We start from the raw sequence: 23,899 nt of genomic DNA on the forward strand, positions 1-23,899 counted from the left end.
TTAGGATGCAAATACGCTCACACGAATCATTTTAATGTGCATCCGTACGTAAAAAAAAAAAAAAAATCTCACCTGCCTAAAGTCACCTGTACTAGATTTTTTCCTGTCCTAGGGATTTTTTGGCACTTCAGGCTCCGCCCACCGGGCCCCAAGTGGCGGAAGAACCTCACGCTACGACGTGACACCTCACACCACCGCGGAGACTTTCTGACGTTCCGCTGGCGGCGTGGGAGGGGCGGGCCGGCCGACGCTTCCCCTTCACAGCTCTGGCCCCTCCCACGCCCGTTGTGAAGCAACGGCGGCCGCCAGCCTTTAAGGTGGCTCGGGCCCCAGAGCCCTAGCGATGCTCTGAGCGCCTGCGCAGCTGCTTTTCCGCTGCAAGGGCTGGACTGGCCAGAGCCACACAGCCGAGCCTCCGCTCCTTTCCGGAACTAACCGCCCGGCGCCGTTCCCCTCCGCACCCCTCCCCCGCAGGCGCTTCCGCCCGCGCTCCTCCCTCTCTCCTCCCCCAGCGGCGCGCACGCGTACGCGCACGCGCTCCAGGCCGGCTCGCGCCCTCTCGCTTTCCACCGGCCCGCGAGATCCCCCCCCTCCCCTTCCGCCTCGCGGCGCTTCCTCGCGCCGCGGTCTTCTCGATCCACCCCTGACACCGCGGGGCTCCCCCCCGCCCGCCAACGGCGGGTCCCCTGCTTCGCGATCTCTCTCGCTTCCCGCGCTCTCCAGAGGGGGCCTAGCCCCTGGCCCTCTTTCCCTTCCCTCTAATTTCTCTTCCGGACGCTGCCATCATGTTGAAGCCTCAGCCGCCACAACAGACCTCCCAGCCCCAGCAGCCGCCCCCCACGCAACAGGCCGTGGCCCGTCGGCCTCCCGGCGGGACCAGCCCTCCTAACGGCGGCCTCCCGGGGCCGCTGCCCGCCACCACGGCTCCCCCGGGGCCTCCTGCGGCCGTCTCTCCCTGCCTGGGGCCTGCAGCCGCTGCCGGGAGCGGGCTTCGCCGCGGAGCCGAAAGCATCTTGGCGGCGCCGCCGCCACCGCAGCCAGGGGCAGTGGCTATTGGCAGCGTCAGGTGAGGACGGGACTTCCTGGCGGGGGAGCGCTCAGAGGCGGCGGCGGCGGCTCGGTTTGGGCCAAGGCGCGCCCGGGCTCGGCGCCGTTGAGGGCCACTTTGGGCCCAGAACCCCACGAAGGTGGGGGTAGCCCCTGGCGCCAACAGGTCGGAGGGAAACCTCCCCGGGCAGTCTGCGGGAGCCTAGGGGCGGTGCTCGGCTCTCGGGGCCTAGTCACCGCCTGGGGTCTGGGCCCTGAGGGGAGGCGGGGCGCGTCCCGCCAGCTCGGTCGGAAAAGGGTGTTGGGGGGGTTGAGGAGGTGATGGGGTCCCCAGCTCCATTACCACGAAGGATCTCGCGGTCCCCGGCTTCAGCCAATGGGGAGTAAGCTGCATGAAGGGGTCCCCGGCTGTAGCCAATAGAGGGGGGGCGCGCGGCCCACAGTTTGACCAATGGGGAAGGAGGGACTTGGGAGCGGATTGCTCCCTCCTCTTCCCGGTGTAGCCAGTAAGAAGGGAACGGGGTGGGCGGGGGCGCGGAAGCAGCGGCGACTGGGAAGACTGCAGGCTGGGAAGATCCTGCGCGCGCGCGCGCCCTTCTCGTACGTGCGCGCGGATGCTGTCTTATGACCCGGGCATTGGCTTGCCCCGGTAACACGTAAAGCATAGGCGGGGGAGGAAGGGATTGCATGAGGGTTTAGGGGTGTCTGGTGTAGGTGAGTGGAGAGTGGGTGCCCTCGGTTTTTTCGGTGTGTCAATGCGATAGAGTGGCGCTGGACGCAGGCGCAGTGGCTTCTGTTCGGGAGGGGGTGGTAGAGGGCTGTGGGCTTTAGTGCGCAGGCGCAGACCGGGCGAGGCATCCCGGTGGATGGCTTTTGCGGCTGCGCGGTCCCCCAGCCCCGCCAACGGCCCCCTCCTCGCCCTCCTCAACCGCCGGTTACATCAGCCGTCGAGGAGCACTGTTAGCACTGTTACCTGGCAATTGGGGATCCCTCCAGAGTGGGTAACAGGCTGAATGAGTACTGAGGGAGAAAGGTGGGGTGTAGAGAATATAACCCTTCTGGGATTTGTAGCCTAAGGCTGCTGAAAATGCTTTTTTCTTTTGGGAGGTATGTGACTGAGCTAAGTAGTGCTGCATCTGGGATGCACGAGCTTTTCACCTTCGCTGCTGAATTGGGTTGTTGATTTGCTTGATATTCTAGCAGTGGTTTATTGGAAGCATGAAGTGGTGGTCTCTTGGAGAGAGTCAGAAGGTTGTATTTATTGCATTGGCTGTTCAGAGCATTTGACAGCCATTGTTTGTTGAATTTTTGTTGGGTTTTTTTTTTTAATGGCGTTTGGAGAAAATGTTTTGACAGTTAATGCCTTGGATGTGAGAGCTTCTAGTTAATTACTTGGTAGCCTAAATCAGCAAGTTGACATGGTACGTTGTTCTAAAGTTCGCTGTTAAACTAGTTTTTTTTTTTTTTCTCTTACAGGGGACAGAGCACCGGAAAGGGACCCCCACAGTCGCCTGTGAGTGCCTTTTTTTCATCCTGTAGAGACATGCAGAATTCAAATGTATGGTACAGTCTGGGAAGAAAGTATTTACCTGCTGCCTCTTATTTTCCCTTGTGTGACAGGTGTTTGAAGGTGTTTACAATAACTCCAGGATGCTGCATTTCCTGACTGCTGTGGTGGTATGTGAGAGCTTTAAATTGGGTGTTTGAGGAATGTGCTGCTTCAGTTTCCTCCAGTGACTTTAATCTTCCACCCTCTTAGGGTTCTACTTGTGATGTAAAGGTGAAAAATGGCACCACTTATGAGGGCATTTTCAAAACCCTGAGTTCAAAGGTCAGTGTACTTAAATTAGCTTCTTTCTTTTTTGGTTTTCGAGACAGGGTTTCTTTGTAGCTTTGGAGCCTGTCCTGGAACTAGCTCTTGTAGACCAGGCTGGCCTTGAACTCACAGAGATCCGCCTGCCTCTGCCTCCTGAGTGCTGGGATTAAAGGCGTGCGCGGCCGACACCTGGCATATTAGCTTATTTCTGAAACTAAGTAGGAGAATGAACTTGAGGGTGTGTGCTGGGTGACATCAGACAGTTTTGAGGCTTTTGCTAAGGTCTCTGGCTGGTGTTGCGAAAGGCAGGGCAGCATGAGAATTTGGTGTTGAAAGATCAGAAAGGATAAGAAATAGTTGTTTTTTTCCCCCTCTTTGATACTGATCCTGGAATTTTGGGAACGGGGCTTTTGTAGTTTGAGCTGGCAGTAGACGCAGTACACCGGAAAGCATCTGAACCAGCAGGTGGGCCTCGGCGGGAAGACATTGTGGACACCATGGTGTTTAAACCAAGTGATGTTCTGCTTGTTCACTTCCGGAATGTTGACTTCAATTATGCTACGAAAGGTATTATGCTAGACTGTTGTGTCTCCCTGGGTAGAAGTTCGTTCACAGGTGAACATGATGATTATATCTTCTAGCATCTTTTTTGATAGAGGTTATTGAATGGTTCTTCTTAAATACGTGTAGATGTCTACGAGTCTAGTGAATTATGACTGGTGTAGTTACTCCTATTTCCTTTGTTTAGTTTCCAACTTTTGCTTTTGAGTTAATATTAGGTCTGTGGTTTGAGGGGAGGTAGTAGGGTCTTTCTATGTAGCCCTTTTCAACCCTTAGACATCAAATTGTCTCTGCCTCCTGAATGCTGGGATTACTGGCATTTGCCACCCCATTTAGATAGATTTGTGTTTTAATATTTCTACCTGTTGCCAAACAAACATAAAATCTAAATCTGATATTTCTTAAAAATTTGTTTTGTTAACTGAAACTACACGGAGTCAGGGAGTGAGGGTGAGGAGAGTGGTGTATGACCTGACTCTTGCTCCTCCTGTCTGCCACACAGACAAGTTCACCGACTCAGCCATCGCCATGAACTCCAAGGTGAATGGAGAACACAAGGAGAAGGTGCTACAACGTTGGGAGGGCGGCGACAGCAACAGCGATGACTACGATCTGGAATCTGATATGGTACGGTCTCCCCAAGAACAGGACAGGCTGAGTGTGGTGTATGTGGGTTGATGTAGTTAGAAGGTCATTCTTTTTGCTGTGTGTGGTAGGGGTCTTTTTTTTTTAAAAGTCTGTTCTTGGAACCAACTGTTGGTTCTTGGAAAGGAAGGTGGTAAAAAGGGTCAGTTTTCCCGTCCTCTGCATTAACAACTGGTAACATTTCTACATGGCATTAACTTTTGTTTGTTGTAAAAAGTATAGTGAGGTGGTGGTGGGGGTAGTGGCATGCACCTTTAATCCCAGCACTTGAGAGACAGAGGCAGGCGGTTCTCTGTGAGTTCAACGCCAGTCTGGTCTGTAGAGCGAGTTCCAGGACAGGTTCCAAAGCTACAGAGAAAACCTATCTTGGGAGCAGAGGTGGTGGTATAATCTGGACATGGTGATTCATGCCCATAATCCAGTCTTGGGAAATTGAGAAAGGAGAACTGTAAGTTCCAGGCCAACTTGGACTATGTAACAAAAAGCTTGTCTTTAAAGAAAGGAAGTAAGATGACTGCTGTATAGATCCGTATTTCTTCACAAAAACAACTACTTCAGTTAAAGTTTCGTAAATTAGGCTGGCAAGGTTGCTCAGCAGATAAAGGTGTTTGCCACCAAGCCAAATGGTGGAATGGAACAGATTCCTGCAAATTGTCCTTAGACTTCCATGTGCCTGCTGTGCCACCCGAACAGACCTACAATGTAAATAATTTTTTGTTTATTTAAAAAAAGAAAGAGCCAGGCGGTGGTGGCGCACACCTTTAATCCCAGCACTCGGGAGGCAGAGGCAGGCGGATCTCTGTGAGTTCAAGACCAGCCTGGTCTACAAGAGCTAGTTCCAGGACAGGAACCAAAAGCTACGGAGAAACCCTGTCTCGAAAAATAAAAAAAAAATAAAAATAAAAAAAAAGTAAAAAAAGAAAGAAAGAAAACTTAGAGAACCATGATAGCATTTTTTTTTTTTTTTTTTTTTTTTGCTTTTTCGAGACACGGTTTCTCTGTGGCTTTGGAGCCTACCCTGGAACTAGCTCTGTAGACCAGGCTGGTCTCGAACTCACAGAGATCCGCCTGCCTCTGCTTCCCGAGTGCTGGGATTAAAGGCGTGCGCCACCATCGCCCGGCCCATGATAGCATTTTTGATTCCAGAGTTTAGAGTGTAGAAGTAAGATGACCAAGGGCTCAAGGCAGTCCTTAGTCTCCTTGCAATTGGGCCATGTGAGACCCTTTCTCAAAACCACATTTTGTTGGGCTGGAGAGATGGCTCATTAGGTAAAAGCTCTTCCAGAGGACTGAGATTAAATTTAAATTTCCAACACTCCCATAGTGGCTCACAAACATCTGTAACTCTAATTCCAGGCAATCTAACTCCGTTTACACAAGTAGAACATAGCACATTTAGGAAACTGTAACTGGCTCAGTGGTTAAGAGCATTGCCTGCTCTTCCAAAGGTCCTGAGTTCAATTCCCGGCAACCACATGGTGGCTCACAACCACCTGTAATGAAGTCTGGTGCCCTCTTCTGGCCTGCAGACATACACACAGACAGAATATTCTATACATAACAAATAAATAAATATTTAAAAAAAAAAAGAAAATGTAACTGTCTCAAAAAATAAAGTAAAATTGAAAAAAATCTTAATGAACATATGTTGGTTTGTTCAGTTTGTACAGGAGTTTTTAACTAGTTGGAAAGGAATGGCATGTCAGTTCCCGTTCGTGGGTTTTAAACATTCTTTCTGTTCTGTCCTTAGTCCAATGGATGGGATCCCAATGAGATGTTCAAATTTAACGAAGAGAACTATGGCGTAAAGACCACCTATGATAGCAGTTTATCTTCTTACACGTAAGTGTTTTGGAAGTTTGAGGGTGGTGGTTTTGGGTGGTTGCAGTGCAGGACTTGCTGTTCAGTAAGGCACGCCTCAGAATGGAACAGATTTTGTATGGTAATGTGTTTTTCGGTTTATAAGTAGTCCTTCATGGTTTGCCTGCTGAACTGCTTTTCTAGTGGGTAGAAGTAACTGCTGATCTGGGAATGTAACTCAGCTGTAAAGTACTTGTACAAGTGTAAGGACCTGAGTTGTGTCCTCAGCAGCCCTATATAAAAGGGCAAGTGTGGTAGTTATACCTTGTAATCCTATTCTGGAAAAGCAAAAACGGGTTGGGGGCTAGGATTTGCTTGCTGGCCAACCAGCCTAACCTAATCTGAGTCCCCAGTATCAGATTGAGAATGTATTGTGGTGCTTTGCCTAGCACTTGGTAGCTGTCTATTGAAAAATGCTGACTGAACTGCAGGTTAAATTCACTGGTGGAGCACTTGTCAGACATGAGCAAGGTACTGGGTTCAACCTGTAACCTTACAAAAGGAAAAAAACAGAATAATAGATTGAATGCCATGGACTTGACTGGTCATGGACTTAAAGCAGTGTTGTCTTTACATTGTTTTCTTACACTGGGACCTTGATCTTTTTGGGTGTATTTTTAGGGTTCCCTTGGAAAAGGACAACTCAGAAGAGTTTCGGCAGCGAGAGCTGCGTGCAGCCCAGTTAGCTCGAGAGATTGAGTCAAGTCCCCAGTACCGCCTACGGATTGCCATGGAAAATGATGATGGGCGAACGGAGGAGGAGAAGCACAGCGCAGTTCAGCGGCAGGGGTCTGGGCGGGAAAGCCCCAGCTTGGTGTCCAGGTAATTCCTGGGGGAGCTAGAAAGAAGTTTTGTTTTGTTTTGTTTTGTTTTTTGGATTTTGAGATAGGGTTTCTCCGTAGCTTTTTGGTTCCTGTCCTGGAACTAGCTCTTGTAGACCAGGCTGGCCTCGAACTCACAAGAGATCCGCCTGCCTCTGCCTCCCGAGTGCTGGGATTAAAGGCGTGTACCACCACCACCCGGCTTAGGAAGAACTTTTTAAGTTGTTGTTAACCATCACCACCTTACTGAGTGTGGTTAATACCTAGTGGCTCCCAGTTTTGAGGTTTAGACTGAAGGCCTAGAAATTTGGTAATTTGCAGCAAGAGACTTGTAGAGGTTTAAACGTTTTGGGGGGCCAGGAGGTCAGTAGGTCCACACCATTAATCCCAGCACTTGGGAGGTAGAGACAGGCAGATCTCTGAGTTCAAGGCCAGCCTGGTTTGCAGAGCTAGTTCCAACATAGCAGGGCTATACAGAGGAAACCCTATTTCGAAAAAATAATTTTTTTTTGTATGAAGTATCTCTTCATAATGTATTTGTGTGTGCTGTTTTCTTCTGTCACAAAAATGAAATTTCATATACGCAGCATCTTATAAAAGGGTCTCCTTGGACTTTCTGGTAGGTGAAGAACAGTAAAATTATGAAGCTCTTGGCCACTTGGGCTTGGTCTGGGTTGAGAAATAAGGTCGTAAATTCATAGCTACATTGGACTCTGACAGATGAGGTCTGATAGCAAAAACGTGCCAGATGCAAGGATTGACATAGGCTCTGTGTTGTTAAAGTGGTTGATTTGGGGGCCTCCTTCCCTTACTTGAGCCTTTCCGCAGGGAAGGGAAGTATATCCCTCTGCCTCAACGAGTTCGGGAAGGTCCCCGGGGAGGAGTTCGATGCAGCGGCTCTCGAGGAGGGCGACCTGGTCTTAGCTCTTTGCCACCTCGTGGACCTCACCATCTTGACAATAGCAGCCCTGGCCCTGGGTCTGAGGCACGTGGTATCAATGGAGGTAGGTTATGATGTGGCAGAAGGAGTGGGAAGAAGGTAGGAAGGGTGATTAATAGGATTTTAAGTAGTTGGCAGGGTGATGTGTCTGTGTTCATGTAATAAACAGTGATTTTTTTTTTCACAAAACAAAACAGGCCCTTCCCGCATGTCCCCCAAGGCACAGCGCCCTTTGAGAGGTGCCAAGACGTTATCTTCGCCCAACAATAGGCCTTCTGGAGAAGCTTCTGTTCCTCCAGCACCTGCAGGTAGAGAGCTTCATTGGGGATGGCTGCAGGCATGGGTAGAGGTTTATAAATGAGTTGAATTGTTAAAATGCTGGGAGGCAGTTTGTTGATGCTTGGTGTCAGGGAGTCTTAAATTTAATAGTTTTGGGGAAGAACTTGGTTTCCCTCAGTTCTAACATGTTGGTTCAAGAGCTGTAGTTAGTTGTCACTGGTTGTCAGGTGTTTCGTTGAGACTTCAGTTTTGTTAGCAACATTTAGAGCAGTGGAAACTGCAGCATCTCCAGTCTTTTGTGCTACCTGATGCTAGCATTTTCCTGCTTATATTATGACCCTGGGTGTAAAAAGCTTATTGACTTTCTTTGGGTTTTCTCCTTATTATGACTACTTCCTGGTCAGCAGTAACCATTGTGTAGCTCTCCCTTTTATTCCAGTGGGCCGGATGTACCCTCCACGGTCTCCCAAGTCTGCTGCCCCCGCCCCAGTCTCAGCTTCCTGTCCTGAGCCTCCCATTGGTTCAGCAGTAGTATCCTCTGCCTCCATCCCTGTGACATCATCAGTTGTGGATCCTGGAGCAGGCTCTATTTCCCCAGCATCTCCCAAAATCTCCCTGGCCCCCACAGATGGTAAGAACCAGGTAGATGCTTGAAAGCTGTAGAGTGTAACTGGATTGCAGGATCTTAATGTGTCTGTCTTTCCTCAGTTAAAGAACTCCCAACAAAGGAGCCCGGTAGGACTTTGGAGGCCCAAGAGCTGGCCCGGATAGCTGGGAAAGGTGAGGGTGATTTTACTCTGTGGTCCCATTTACTTTGGGGGGAGTGTTTCCCTTTGGAAGTTTGTTGGGATTCAAAAGCAGTGCCCATCTGCCTTGGGTTTTATTTATCCTTTAATTCTCAAGAGCTCGTTCTTTGATTTCTCGTCCTATTAACTAGCCTATGTAATGTTTCAGGGGAAAAAGTGTATTTTCTCCTTATTTCACTGTTTTCTCATAGTCCCTGGGCTTCAGAATGAACAGAAACGATTTCAGTTGGAAGAACTGAGGAAGTTTGGGGCCCAGTTTAAGGTGAGTGAGGCTTGCAAAGGAGCTAGGATAGAAGCAAGGTGGGGCTGTGCAAAGGCCGAGTGGATGGGAAAAGATGAGATCCAGCAAGAGTGAATGTAGGGGTAAAGCATGGGGTCTGAAGTGGACAGTATGATTTACTGATTATTTCTCCTCCCAGCTGCAACCTAGTAGCTCCCCTGAGACCGGCCTGGATCCATTTCCTTCCCGGATCTTAAAAGAAGAGGCCAAAGGAAAGGAGAAGGAGGTGGATGGCCTATTGACTTCAGATCCCATGGGATCCCCAGTCTCCTCCAAGACAGAATCCATATTGGATAAGGAAGACAAACCACCCCTGGCAGCAGTAGGGGGTACTGAGGGGCCAGAGCAGCTCCCACCATCTTGCCCCAGCCAAACTGGCAGTCCCCCAGTAGGCCTCATCAAGGGAGATGACAAAGAGGAGGGCCCTGTTACTGAGTAAGTGGTGGTGGTAGATGGGGGAACATCTTTGCTTATGCGCTGGTGAAGGGCATGACTCAAGAGCTAGCTTTACGTTCTCTTACAGACAAGTAAAGAAGTCTACTTTGAACCCCAATGCCAAGGAGTTCAATCCAACAAAGCCTCTGCTGTCTGTGGTGAGCTGGGACTGTTGCATATAGACTTGGGTATCCTTGAGTGGGGCACAGTAAACCATTGTAGGAGAGCACTTCACTGTCAGGATAGTAGACTGTCCTCTACTGTGAGGAGGTACTGCTGCAGTCTAGATAGTAGAGGTTAGACTGATTTTGGAAAAACAGTCACATCTCCAGGGTTGAGTGATGAGGCCTCCTGATTGATTCTGACAGGTTGCTTTGGTTCTCACTGTTTGCCATGACAAGTATTGGTGTCACAGGACTATGAGCTTCATCAAATCAACTGACGTGGCTTTAACTGATAACTCATAAGGCGTCTGGATTTCAGGCAGCCATTTAGGGCTCTCTGCCTATTTGCTCTCTGAATTTAAGAATGCCCATTTTGTGGTTTGCTATAAAGAAAAGTATGAGACTTGGTACATCAAATGCCATGGGTTCTAACTTAATTTTAAAAGGCTGGAATGAAATTTACACAAATAAAATGTCCTTTCTTACAGAACAAATCTACCAGTACTCCAACTTCACCAGGGCCCCGTACTCACTCAACACCTTCCATACCGGTGCTGACAGCAGGCCAGAGTGGGCTCTACAGTCCCCAGTACATCTCATATATACCTCAGATCCACATGGGACCAGCTGTGCAGGTAGGAGAGAGACTAAGTGAGCCAAGGAAAATGCTGAAAGTCCAGCTCAACGTTGATGAACAACCTGTTGAGCCCCAGTTCTTACCTATCCTTAGGCACCTCAGATGTATCCATATCCTGTTTCCAATTCGGTGCCTGGGCAGCAGGGCAAGTACCGGGGTGCAAAAGGTGAGCAGGCTTGTTGGGAAGGATGGTTGGGGTTGTCTGGTGTCTAGACATTGGAGCTTGAGTTTTACATTTTTACCCTCCACCCATAGGCTCACTTCCCCCCCAGCGCTCAGACCAACACCAGCCAGCCTCAGCCCCTCCGATGATGCAGGCTGCTGCTGCTGCTGCTGGCCCACCCCTAGTGGCTGCCACACCTTATTCCTCCTACATCCCCTACAACCCACAGCAGTTCCCAGGCCAGCCTGCCATGATGCAGCCCATGGCACACTACCCTTCACAGGTACAGAGTCCACCTCTGAAATCCAATTGGAGTGAGGGGAGCAGTGTTATGACCAGCTGTAGGGGTGGCAATGTCCAGACGATAACAAAGCATTGAACCCTTGCTTTTATTTTTTTCTCTCTGAATTAAGGTTGTTGGGATCTTTAAGATGACTATTGAGGGTTCAGACAGTTATTTGCACGTGGACACTGACAGGAGATTCCTCTCCAGGCTGCTCTGCTTACCACTTTGCTTTGTTTTTTCCTCCAGCCGGTCTTTGCCCCTATGCTTCAAAGTAACCCACGAATGTTGACATCTGGAAGCCACCCCCAGGCCATTGTATCATCCTCCACTCCTCAGTACCCCTCTGCAGAGCAGCCTACCCCCCAAGCCCTCTATGGTGAGTTCTGGTGCTCACTCTTTGACTGGGCTGTGGGTCTCTATCCATTTGTGCTCAGCACTGGGTCGTCTTCCTTCCTTTTGCAGCCACTGTTCACCAATCCTATCCACACCATGCCACACAGCTCCATGGCCATCAGCCACAGCCGGCTACCACACCTACTGGGAGCCAGCCACAATCCCAGCATGCGGCCCCCAGTCCTGTTCAGGTGCCAGGAGGGGTTGGGAGTTCTGAATGGGTGACTGGAAGAGGGCTAACTTGATAGAGCTGGGTCATTCTTCAGCAGAGAAACAAATGAGCAGGTGGTTTTCCTGCTTAGCAGAATAGAATGGGTGACACTCATACTTCACTTCTATTCTGGCAGCACCAGGCGGGGCAGGCCCCACACCTGGGCAGTGGACAGCCACAGCAGAATCTGTACCATCCAGGGGCCCTAACAGGCACACCTCCTTCTCTACCACCGGGACCTTCTGCCCAGTCCCCTCAGAGCAGCTTTCCCCAGCCAGCTGCTGTGTATGCCATCCATCCCCACCAGCAGCTGCCCCACGGCTTCACCAACATGGCCCATGTTACCCAGGTAGGACCAGGGGATACGCTGTCCCATTTCAGTGCTTGTACCACTTTGCAGCCCTCTTTGGATAAGGGATCTCCAAGTGTCTTGTCATACTGGGCACTAAATTCTCTCTACAGGCCCATGTCCAAACTGGAGTCACAGCAGCCCCGCCCCCACACCCTGGGGCACCCCACCCGCCCCAGGTGATGCTGCTGCACCCCCCCCAGGGCCATGGGGGCCCCCCCCAAGGCGCGGTGCCCCCGAGTGGGGTGCCTGCACTCTCAGCTTCCACACCCTCACCCTACCCCTACATCGGACACCCCCAAGGTGAGCAGCCTGGCCAGGCGCCTGGATTTCCAGGAGGAGCCGATGACAGGATTCGTGAGTTCTCGTTAGCTGGGGGAATTTGGCATGGACGAGCTGAGGGGCTGCAGGTGGGGCAGGATGCACGGGTTCTGGGTGGGGATTGAGGGGTCTTGGAGGCAGGGCTGTCCCAGAGGGCGCCCGCCGACCCACACCTGTCTGTGAAGTATGTAGGGTGGGCAGAAGCCACAGTCGCCGCCGCCAGGGGCTTGCTCCTGGCTCTGTCCTTTGCTTCCCTCCGTCCTCGCTCAGTTGTGATCCAGCAGCCCCCCTCCCCACTGCCTCCCCAGCTCTCAGTGACCCCGACTGTCTCCTGACTTAGCCGAGGTAAGGTCAGCGCAGCAGACAGGGCCAGACTGGGGCGTGGGGGGCTGAGCTGGGCAACTGAGTAAGGGCTTTCTGGCCTACTGGGAAACAGCGTTTGACCTGTGCTTCTGACAGCCCCCAGAGACTCCTGGAGGAGGCCGCTCCTCCCCACACCCCCCACACCCCCTGGACGCATTGACAGAGGGACAGCTGCTCGGGTTCTAATGCTCCTGCTCTCTCTCTTTCCCCTCCAACCAGTTCAATCTCATCCCTCCCAGCAGCTCCCCTTCCACCCCCCGGGGAACTGAAGATTGTCCTGGCCGCGACCTGAGACCTCCATGAGTGGAGGGAAGAGTGATCTATGTCTCTTCCCCCAGCAGCTCGGACCAGTCCTAGCCCCGCCCCCAATCCCTTTCCCTTGGGGAGCTGGGGAATTCCTGCCAAGCACCTTGAATGGGAGGGGTCCTTGAAGTGGGCAGGGCTGGGGGTCCAGCGGGGGTGGGGGAGGTTCCTGCTCTGCCCCTGCCGGGTCCCACCCAGTCTTATCCTCCCATCCTCTCATTTGTTCCCCCGCTGGAGACGGAAGATCTTTTATTTTCTATTATTTATAACCTCAGACTTGGGCCCCCTGTTCTACCCCATTGACTTGAGTGTCCTGTGTGAGAGACCGACAGACAGATGCCTCAAGGACTTTTACTTTTTATTACATAAAAAAATTAAAAAAAAACAATAAAAAAAATAAAATTTTAAACTAACTTAACCTGCCTGTAGTAAACAAATCAGGTTTTAATAAATCAGCTTCGCCTAGAACCCAGGTCCTCTGTAAAAGCAACAAGTGCTCTTAACCACTAAGCTACCTCCAGCCCCACCAAAGGTGTTCTTTGTTGAGCCAAGGTCTCTGTCCTAGAACTCTGCTCTGTACTTAAGACAAAACTCTAATCCCAAATTTAGAATTCTGTAACCCAAAGAAGCTTGGCTTCTTTAGCAGAGTAGACTATTCTCCCAGAACTAAAGATGGGGATACTATTTAGTGGTAGATGTTTGCTGTGGGGAAAGCAAGAAAAGCCCCCAGAATCTGGGTATGGCTACATACTGGGTTTGTGAGTGAAAGGGATGTGGTAAATAGGGAAGGTTGATATTCCAGCAAGAGTACTCTCAGGACAGATGGTAGAGGAATGCACAGAACTGGAGGGTGTTTCTAGCTACTGACTGCCCTTTAACACTAGAGAAGTCTGTCCTCGGGAACTGCCATGGATTGTACTGACAGCAGCTGAGCACATACCCTAATTTATCTTAAGTGTTTCAGGGCTTCTGAGGCGGGGCCTCTGGTAGGCTGTGTTGGCCTCAGTTATGTACTACCATTGTTTTTTTGCCAGTTTCCCTCTTTTCTTTTTTTTCTAGTATTGAGGTTAGAACCTAATAGTTATTCCAAAGCCTTAACATTTTGCATAATACATAGGGTGCCAGAAATTGAGCCAATACCACTAAGTGATAATCACTTTCCCAATCTAGGGGAAATAACAGTTGTATTTTGCTGAAAGTCACACAGAGCTCACTGAATTAGCTTTTTCTCAAGCACTGATGATTAGAGTCTGAGCTTGTCTGGCTTGTATGCCAGAATGGACTTAATGCTAGAAACACCCAATCAGCTTTGGGGTACTCCAGATCTAGTGTTCCTCCACATCTACTCACACAGAAGACACAGGTTGATATTCACAGAACAGTTTATTTGCCTACCTCTCCTGGCAGGCCACTCCTTGTGAACAGGAGAAATGTTCATAGCTGTACGCTGCTTGGATGCAGTGTGTGTCCACAGGAGGGAACGCTGGCCAAGGCAGCTCTAATTTAACAGCCTGAGTACAAGTGCAGACTCAGCTCCACTTGATGTTCTTGTCCTCTTCGGTCATGGCTGTTATGTCGGTGACAATACCAGTGCCAATGGTCTTGTTGCCATCCCTCAAAGTGAACCGCTGGCCTTTCTCTAAGATCATGGGCTGCCGCAAGATTAGACTGAGCTTCAAGTCCTCTCCAGGCATGGCAAGTTCCTAATAGAGGAGAAGGAAAAGGCAGTCAGCAGAGTACCTTGCTGACAGCCAAGGGTCAAGTCATGGGAAAATATAACAGGTGAAAGAGTATCTGGGCACATGTAAAGGACCATGATCAGGAATTTCGTATTATGCAATTTTAGTCAACAGCAGTTTTCTGAACTCTCCATGTTTCACAAAATACAACAGGAAGAACCAAAACCAAACACAACCTTTTCTATGGCATGTTTCTCTGGTGTTCCTAAATTTCCAACTTAATTTTCGAAGAAAGGGCTAACCTGTGTGTCATGCTGTATCTTTAGAACTCTGCTTTTGAGTTGTTTTTGAGACAAGGCGTACACAACCACCACCCAGCTATTTGTTTAATCTTTGTTTATCTTCAAGTGCTAGGATTAAAAACGTGCACCACCACTGCTACGTTTTATATCCACTAGCCCCATTCATACCTTCCCTGGAGGCAAGATGACACGACAGGCCATGTCCCAAGTCAGGGAGAACATGACTGGCATGAAATGAGATACGAAGGGTTTGTGGCGGCCACCCTCCTCCTTGCTGAGGACGTAAACCTAGAGGAAAGGAGCAAGGGTAGAATGACCTGGATGGAAGGCCTGCTTCTTTCTAGTCAAGGGACTTGGCCCAACCAAACTATCACCTGGAGCCCTCACCTGGGCCTCCACCTTCTGGTGGGGTTGGATGGAGCCTGGCTTGACCATGACCAAGCCACGTCTCAAATCCTCCCGCTTTAGGCCTCGGACCAGAGCACCCAGGTTATCCCCTGCCTCAGCCCTCTCCAGGCTCTTGTGGAACATCTCAATGCCTAGAAAGACAGGCGGGAAGGTGGTCTGAGGCAGAAGGCAGGTACAAGACCTACATGGGAAAGGGTCATTCAGAGACTGCCCCAGCGTCTGAAGTTTTCCTTCTTGTACCTGTCACCACAGTGCGAATGTTCTTGTTATGTCCCAGCAGCTCACACTCATCTCCCTTCTTTAAAATGCCACGTTCTAGTGTACCTGTTACCACCGTACCCCGGCCTGCAAAGGAAGGAACAGGGCAGGTCACCAGAGATCTCGGGTTACATGGTCCCAATAGGGAGGGGTCTAAGTGAGCATAGGCCTCACCAGGAATAGAATAAACTGACTCTACAGGAAGCAGAAAGGGCTTCTCCAGGTCCCGAGTGGGCACTGGGATGTAAGTGTCCACTGCATCCAGCAGCTTCTGCACTGATTTCACTCCCAGCTCAGGATCACGTTGCTGTTGGAGAGAGACGACCCTGAAATTTCTGCTCCTTCCCCAGAATGCTAGTCTCCGGGCACAGAGGGAAGGAAGCTCTACCCCATCTTCTTAACAGCAGCAGCCCCTGCTTTTACCTCCAGGGCACAGAGCGCAGAACCTATGATGACTGGGGCCTCCTCTCCTTTATAGCCAAACTCGGTGAGAAGCTCCCGGATCTCCAACTCGACTAGCTCCACCATCTCCGAGTCCTGGACCGCATCTGCCTTATTCACATATACCACAACATGCTCCACTCCAATCTGCAAGTGAGAAACGAGGCGGAGATGGTATCCTCGGTTACCCAATTTCTCGCTTAACTTCCATTCCGCTCCTTCCAGACCCCCGTACCTGTTTAGCTAGTAGTAAGTGCTCTCGGGTCTGGGGCATGGGGCCGTCATTAGCTGCTACCACCAGGATGCAGCCATCCAGAGGGGCAGTGCCTGTGATCATGTTCTGGGTGGAAGAGGAAGAAAGCTTAGTTCAAGGACCTCTTCAACTATGCATCATCTAACTAGGTAGCTGTGAAGATCCCCACTTCTCTGCCATGTCCTCACCACCCACAGCCACAAATCCCTGTTCTTGTATCCAAACACCACCACTATCTTAATAACCTCCTCCCCTCAAACCTCCACTGACCTGTGAAGCAGGTTCTGAGTGTTCCCAGCAACCCTCACCTTAACATAGTCTGCATGACCGGGGCAGTCGGTGTGGGCATAGTGGCGGGCAGCAGTGCTATACTCCACGTGAGCTGCATTGATGGTGATACCCCGAGCTCGCTCCTCAGGGGCATTGTCTATCTCCTCGTACTTCTTGAACTTGGCTCCACCTCCCTCGGCTAGAACTGCCGGAGGAAGAGAACACACCTCTCAACTCGGGTTCAGCGCCGCAGACGAGGTTCCGGGCACACTCCTGAATCCCTCATACATGAACAATCTGGATGGATGATGCTCTCTAATCTCCAATTCTTCTAGAAGATAACTTGGCAGGGGGAGGGAGGGAAGGAGGGAGGGAGGGAGGGTACGACAAAAAGAACTATCCAAGGGGTTTGTCCTTGTCACAGACGCTTAACTTCTCCACTGACAGAGTCTCCTTTCAAACCACTCCACACAGAATGCCACTGAGACTGTTTCAGATTGTGCCTCACAGAGCTCTTCTTGCACAGGGCAACCAGTCTCCTGCATCTTCCAATCTGAAGGGTTTTGGCGCCAGGCTAAACAACAGACTACAGACACTACACCCCGGCTCTGGTCCTTCCAGCTGACAGGGCATTGCCGGACGCCCCCAACCATAACCCAACCCAAACTCACTTTTTGTGATGGCTGCGGTCAGGGTGGTCTTGCCGTGGTCCACATGGCCAATGGTACCCACATTCACATGGGGCTTGTCGCGCACGTAGGTCTTCTTGGCCTCCACGGCAAGACCACGACACAAGAAGGGCGATGCCCGGGCTTTCAGCGGCCGCAGCCGACCTTGCAGCAATGGGGTCGGGCTGGCACAGAGACCTGCGGGGAAAAGAGCTTGGGGTAGTCAAGGGAGTGGATCCGAACCCAGCTACCTCGATGCCCCTCATGTCTCCAGGCTGCCTGCACCCAACCCGCCCCCTCACCGCTGAAGCGGGGCGTCGCTCGTAATAGGGTGGCGGCCGCCATTGTGGGAATACACGGCGACCGGGACCGAAAATTAGGCACCGGGAGCTCGCGCGTGCAGGGAAGGACGGGCACTGGCGACTACAGATCACTTCCGGCGGAAATGAGGGTCGGGAGAGCGAGTTTGGGAGCCTCTAGCCGCCAGTCTTTATGGCCATGGCCACTGATATCCGGGTATAAGGCGGAAGAGGAGGATTTTGTCTCGCGGGGAAGGACACAATTTCTACAGTTCAGCCTGAGGGGCCGTTTTTAGGAGGAAAGTGCGCAGCATCCCACAATACACCAGCGCCCTCGAAGGCTTATGGGTGTTGTAGTTTCCGTGGCGGCAGGCGTTTGCTTAGGGCTGGGTTCGATTCATAGGGAAGATCTCCCAGCCTGTGAGAAGTAAAAATAAGTGGAGTTAGGGATGGATGAGGTCCTGAGATTTCCAGTCCCCATGTCTCTTGCAGGAATCCTGTTCTCTCTCTCTTCCTTACTTTTCCCCTTCTTTCTTCCGAGACAGGGTCTCACTCACCTACACAGCTTTGGCTGGCCTGGAACTCGCCGTGTAGATAAGGCTGGCCTTCTGACTCTCGAGAGATCCGTCTGTCTGTCTCAATGCTGGGATTAAGGGTGTGCACTCCCACGCCCGGACAAATTTTCTGGGTGATAGCGCCACCCGTCTTATTTTGTTCATGTAACACCGAGGTTGAAGACCAGCTTTGAGAACTGACAACCTGAATCTTTAGTCTCCAGAGCGGAGCACATAGCAAATACCCGGTAAATGTCTGTTGGCTAAAAGTGTAAGGGCAGCAGTGACTGAACTTTCATGTCCGTGTTTTCTCACAGCTTCCTCGGCTCTCCCAAGATGATAATAGAAGCTACTCAACTCTTGGCCTCCTTTCTGAAATTTGCCCTATAAAAGCTCAATTGACAGAATTTGTTCCAAATGCTGTAGATTCCCTAATTCCATCCCTAGAGAGATAATGATTGAAAGTCTAGGCACAAACAAGGAAGCTATATCACACCTCCTTCTCAAAAAAAAAAAAAATCAAACGGCTCTATATATAGGCGCACACTTATGATCCCAGCACTTAACACACTCAGGCTGGGAATCGTGTTCTAAGGCCTGAGCACAGACTGAAAAGGCAAAAATAAAGAACAGTAAGTTAAAGTGTTAGTAGGATCTTGCACAAGACTCCTCTCAGTTTTGTGATCTTTTTATCTGAAGTATCCAGAAGAGGGGCTGGAGCGATGACTCAGTTAAGTGCACTGGCTGCCCTTGCAGAGGACCTGGGTTAAGTTCCCAGCACCTACACAGCAGTTCACAAACATCTGCAACTCCAGTTCCAGGGGATCTGGCACCCTCTTTTGGCCTCTGCGGAGTCCAGGCATGCACACAGTGCACTTAAATACATGGAGGCAAGACACATACACATAATTTTTTTTTTTCAAGAGAGGTTTCTCAGTAGCTAAGGATCCAATCCTGGAACTAGCTTTGTAGACCAGGCTGACCTCAAACTCACAGAGATCCACCTGCCTTTCCCTCCCAAATGCTGGGATTAAAGGTGTGCGCCAAGTTCAGCAGTCCTCTTTCTGTGGGTTCTTTGTGTCCAGTTTATGCAATAGCCCAGGCAAGAGCAGTTTCTTGCCCAAATGGCTACCAAACTCCATAACGAGCCTCTTCGATGCCCATCTTCCTCTTGAAGTAGATTGGTGCTGCCAGGAGCAGAGTGTCTCATTGTCATGAAAAGTTCTAAGTTATTAAAACATTTAAAATGCCATATTCTGTAGTCTTTGAAAGATATGAAGAATGCCTATCTGAAATATATCTATGCACATCTAGAAAATCTAACTAACATGACTACAAGCTTGACTATTATAGATGATTATCTATTAACAACCTATATACATTACATTTTTAAATGAACTACACAATCACAATACCTTAGTCAATATCAGAAATATATATACATATAATAAAATTGACCTTAATTTTAAATCACTAAAGCAAAATCCATATCAATGCAAATTATTCATATCTATATCATATCCCCCTTTAAATGTAAAAACATTTATAAACAATATTTGGGAACATGGGCGCAGTTATTTCTCTCCAAACTGCTTCCTGCTGAATGGGGGCATCGTTAATTAGGTCTTTCATGGTATAACCTGTGTGCTAGTTTCATCTCAGTTGGCAGTTGAGCAAAGCAATTTTCTGAAGATGTTCACAGCAACCCTTCAGGAGGACGTGGTCCATCATACCAAATCAGAATAGAAGAAATGAACAGGGTCTCATCCTCTGTGAAAACAAAATAAGAAACTCCTTTCCAAAGCATCATGGCCTTAGATCCAAATTTCAAAGTCAAGGCATCAAAATATCTATGTTGGATTAGTTCAGCAGCATTTATAAATAAATATCTTTTAGCAGCCGTTGCTCCTTCCTCAGCATTCAAACAATTCAAAGAGAGCATAATAGCATACAGTATCAAAATTCTCTGTCTATTTTCCATCTTTGTACAGCTTTGTTTTAACCTCTATTTCGTTTATTTTTACTTTTAACTCTTTGCTTTTTGAGACAGGTTCTCTGTATCTTTGACCTGAAGTAACTCTGTAGACCAGGCTGTCCTTGAACTCTCAGAGATCTGCCTGTCTCTGCCTCCCAGGCATTGGGATTAAAGACGTGTGCTACCACACCTTGAAGTCACAGAGGTCTATCTCCCTCTGCCTACCAAGTGTTGGGATTAAAGGTGTGTACCACACACAACAACCCTCTTCCTTTTTTTTTGTTACTTTAAGAACTTTAAATTTTAGTCTGCATATATTTTTAACACACTTCAAACCATTTAGAAATTTTCTTTGTCTTTGAATCTCTCTTTACTGTATATCTCTCTTTTTCTGACCACACGAGCCTTTAAATTACTGAGCAATATGGGTAGGATTAAAGGCGTGGCTTTGCCAGCTAGATCCAGTCCATTCCTTAGCTTTCCAGCCTCATGGCTGAGGTACCGGCTGTAGGCATGTTTACTGCCACAACTCTATGGCATTTCAAGGTCCCTGCCAGCAAGTGAGCTTCAGCAGCCTGTGCTTGCAAACCGCACGAACTGCCTGCGTAAAAGAGTCAGAGTTTGCCCTGGCAGGACAGCCCAGAAAGCTGGCATTTTTAAACAGCGCAGCTTTTTTCCTGCTACGGCTGAAAACCGAAAAGCGAAAAGCATGCGTTCAGCTTTTCGTCAACACCATTTAAGTGTTTTGTGGCAGGACCTCTTAATGAGCTGCACGGTTTTGCAGCTAAAGCTGAGTCAGGAAGCCTCTCTTAGATGAGGCGCTTGCTTGCCTCTAGCAAGCAGAGCAGACCCGAGAACACAGCGAGTCTAGTTGCCATCAAACAAATCGTAGCACTTTACTCCAAATGCTCCCGCAGGAGCCAGACAGAGATCACAATGGCGGCACAGCCCCAGGAAGTTGCACTTTAAAATGACACAGCGTTTTTTCTGCTACTGTTGCCGAATCAGGAAATCTCTCTACAGCATGCCACCAACAAACAGCAAAAATCTGTGTTAAACTCTCTCTCCCTTATTTTTAAGCCTTCTCAGGTTTTTTAAGTGGGTTTAGTCCATCACGTCAGACGCCAATCTGTAGTAATAAGAGCGGCGGGGCTGCGTTCCCAGCACCCCGGCAGCCTGCTCGGCTTATGCCCCGAAATAACAATACACAAACTGTATTCATTTAATCACTGCTTGGCCCATTTCTATCTAGCCTCTTCTAGGCTAATTCTCACATATTAATTTAGCCCATTTCTAATCATCTGTGTAGCGCCCCTAGGTGCGCTTACCGGGAAGATTCTAGCCTATGTCCATCCTGGGTTGGAGCTTCATGGCGTGCGTCTGCCTGGGAGCTGGGAGCATGGCGTCTCTCTGAGGCTTCTGCTCCGGAGAGGAAAGCTGTTGAGTCTGAGCTCACTTCCTCTTCCTCCCAGCGTTCTGTTCTGTTTACTCCTCCCACCTATCTTCTAACCAATAAAATGGGCCAAGGCAGTTCCTTTATTAGCCAATGACCTTCCTCCATCAACTAAACAAATATTCCACAGCATAAACAAATGTAACGTATCTCAAACTAATAGACCAGGCTTGCCTTGAACTTAGAAATTCTACTGCCTCTGCTTCCCAAGTGCCAGTATTAAAGGCATGCACCATCACTGACCAGCTCACACAAATCTTTAAAAAATGCATTTGTTTGTTCATCTATTTATTTAATATGTATGTTTATATCTGTTTATTTCCATATATGTGTGTGTATTTGTGCACATCTTGGTGTACATGTGAAACTCAGGAAACAGTTGGTTCTATCCATCCAACCATGTGGGCTCCAGTAATTCAACTCAGGTTATCAGGCTTGGTAGAATCACCTTTACTCAGTGGTCACCTCACCAGACCCTTACCTTTCTATTGACTTTTTTTGTTTTGTTTTGTTTTTTTGTTTTTCGAGACAGGGTTTCTCTGTGGTTTTGGAGCCTGTCCTGGAACTAGCTCTTGTAGACCAGGCTGGCCTCGAACTCACGAGATCCGCCTGCTTCTGCCTCCTGAGTGCTGGGATTAAAGGCATGCGCCACTGCCTCCCGGCTCTATTGACTTTTTTGAGACAGAATTTCATGTACCCCAGGTGAGTCTCAAACCCTCTGCGTAACAGGGGGTGGCATTAAAGTTTCAGTCTTCCTGTTCCCGCCCATCAAGTACTGGGATTTTAGGCATTGGCCCGTCACCAGGCTGCTCTAGTCTAAAACAAAAATCAATATAACAAAATCTACAAGTCTATAGCGCTATCTAGTATTAAAGCTGCAGAAGTGAGACTCAGGCAATATGAGACACTGACAAACCAGACTCTGTGTTTTGTGTGGTCTATCATTGGATCTTTTTTTGAGGCAGGGTCTCAGGTATCCTAAAGTGTCTTTGAATGTATAAGGGTGGATCTTCTGATGGACCACCTTGCCTCCACCTCCTGAGTACTGGGATTATAGGTGTGCCCCACCATACTGGGTTTATACCCTGCTGGGAATCAAAGCCAAGACTTATTATATAAGCTCTTCAGCTGAGTCACATTCCTAGCCTATCTGCTTGCTTTTTGAGACAGTTCTGGAACCCAGGCTAGCTCAAACTAGTCATGGTCCAGCCTGAGCCTCCTGAATGCTGGGATCTTGGGTGTGCATCACCACGCTTGTCTTTTGTCCTTTCTGTCAGAGTCTCTCCTGTCCAACCACAGGGTGTGCCGTTTAGCCCACAGGCCGGTTAGATGGTATCTTACTGCAAGATGGAGAAGCCCTCCGCAGGATATGGAGGACTGAATCCACACATCCATCAAAGGATTAACCTACTCATCTGATCAGAGCCCTCAGGACCTCTGGAAACACCATCATAGACAGAACCCATGCTCCACTATACTGTGTAATAAACTCCATCTGTATTTCTGTATTCTTGCGTGTCTCTTCTGAAATTTTTTAAAGATTTATGTGTATGGCTGGGCGATGGTGGCGCACACCTTTTTTTTTTTTTTTTTTAATTTTCGAGACAGGGTTTCTCTGTAGCTTTTTGGTTCCTGTCCTGGAACTAGCTCTTCTAGACCAGGCTGACCTCGAACTCACAGAGATCCGCCTGCCTTTGCCTCCCGAGTACTAGGATTAAAGGTGTGCGCCATGCCTCCCCTCTCCAGAGCAGATGCGATGAAGCTCCAACCCAGGATGGACGTAGGCTAGAATCTTCCTGGTAAGCGGCCCTCGTGGTGCTACATACATTAATAGAAATGGGCCAAGCAGTGTTTATATGAATACAGTTTGTGTGTCGTTATTTTGGGGCATAAACTAGTCAGGCGGCTGGGAGCAGGGTGGCAGTAATGCAGCCCACAGCTCCTTCAACAGAATGGCGCCCACGTGGATAACTACATCCACAAAAAGCCCGAGAAGGCTTGGGAAAGAATAAAGCATGTTTTCTTAGTAGCAGCAATTTCTTGGGTCTGCTCTGCCTGCTAGAGGCAAGCAAGCACTCTCATCTAAGAGAGGCTTCCTGACTCAGCTTCAGCTGTAAAACCCTGCAGTTCTTAAGAGGTCCTGCCACGAAACATTTAAATGGTGTTGATAAAAGCTGACTGAATGCTTGTTTGTTTTCAGCCGTAGCAGAAAAAAAAAGTTGTACTGTTTTAAAATGCCGGCTTTCTGGGCTGTACTGCCAGAGCAAACTCTGACTCTTTCAGACAGGCAGGCCAACTGAGTGTGGTCTCTGGGCAGAATGCTGCAGCTTGCTTGATGGCAGGGAACTTTAAATGCCAAAGAGTTGTGGCAATAAAAATAGCTCCAGCAGTACCTCTGCCACGAGGTTGGAAAGCTAAGGAATGGGCTGGATTTAGCTGGCAAAACCACGGCTTTAATCCTATTGCTCAGTAATTTAAAGGCTCATGTGGTCAGAAAAAGAGAGAGAGATACAGTAAAGAGAGATTCAAAAACAAAACAAAAAAAAACCTTTAAATGATTTACAGTGTGTTAAATATATATGCAGTAAAAATATATGCAGGCTAAAAGTTAAAGTTTTTAAAGTTAAAAAAAAGGAAGAAAGAGAGTAGTTGGGTGTGG

The 23,899-nt window shown here is 49.1% G+C and overlaps 2 protein-coding genes across 13 annotated transcripts; one reads left to right on the forward strand and one right to left on the reverse strand.

Annotated features, from left to right (window-relative positions):
* Nucleotides 1-271: 271 nt before the first annotated feature.
* Atxn2l (ataxin 2 like) lies at nucleotides 272-13,098 on the forward strand. 12 transcript variants are annotated; one of them, XM_041666012.1, is made up of 24 exons: nucleotides 272-1,066; nucleotides 2,524-2,560; nucleotides 2,668-2,724; nucleotides 2,807-2,878; nucleotides 3,280-3,430; nucleotides 3,927-4,051; nucleotides 5,820-5,911; nucleotides 6,551-6,751; nucleotides 7,579-7,754; nucleotides 7,888-7,998; nucleotides 8,391-8,600; nucleotides 8,678-8,749; nucleotides 8,967-9,037; nucleotides 9,195-9,490; nucleotides 9,579-9,648; nucleotides 10,143-10,289; nucleotides 10,385-10,457; nucleotides 10,547-10,737; nucleotides 10,987-11,116; nucleotides 11,203-11,324; nucleotides 11,481-11,693; nucleotides 11,807-12,050; nucleotides 12,200-12,359; nucleotides 12,620-13,098. In XM_041666012.1, exons 1-23 carry the CDS (start codon nucleotides 786-788, stop codon nucleotides 12,352-12,354), a joined length of 3,297 nt encoding a protein of 1,098 aa, XP_041521946.1. In that variant the 5' UTR covers nucleotides 272-785; the 3' UTR covers nucleotides 12,355-12,359; nucleotides 12,620-13,098. The 12 variants fall into 12 exon arrangements, with proteins under 12 accessions (XP_041521946.1, XP_041521945.1, XP_041521944.1 ...); XM_041666011.1 differs by having other exon boundaries at nucleotides 273-1,066; nucleotides 12,597-13,098; XM_041666010.1 differs by having other exon boundaries at nucleotides 273-1,066; nucleotides 12,200-13,098.
* A 946-nt stretch (nucleotides 13,099-14,044) lies between these two features.
* Tufm (Tu translation elongation factor, mitochondrial) lies at nucleotides 14,045-17,420 on the reverse strand. Its single transcript, XM_041666023.1, has 10 exons — nucleotides 17,262-17,420; nucleotides 16,963-17,157; nucleotides 16,330-16,496; nucleotides 16,004-16,108; nucleotides 15,751-15,915; nucleotides 15,502-15,634; nucleotides 15,310-15,414; nucleotides 15,049-15,200; nucleotides 14,830-14,949; nucleotides 14,045-14,383 (listed from the first exon to the last, which is right to left on the reverse strand). Exons 1-10 carry the CDS (start codon nucleotides 17,302-17,304, stop codon nucleotides 14,210-14,212), a joined length of 1,359 nt encoding a protein of 452 aa, XP_041521957.1. The 5' UTR covers nucleotides 17,305-17,420; the 3' UTR covers nucleotides 14,045-14,209.
* Between the last annotated feature and the right edge of the window lie 6,479 nt (nucleotides 17,421-23,899).

Source organism: Microtus oregoni, unplaced genomic scaffold (assembly GCF_018167655.1).
Source record: "Microtus oregoni isolate MIOR12 unplaced genomic scaffold, Mior012 000016F_ref0000370, whole genome shotgun sequence".
Taxonomy (NCBI): domain Eukaryota; kingdom Metazoa; phylum Chordata; class Mammalia; order Rodentia; family Cricetidae; genus Microtus; species Microtus oregoni.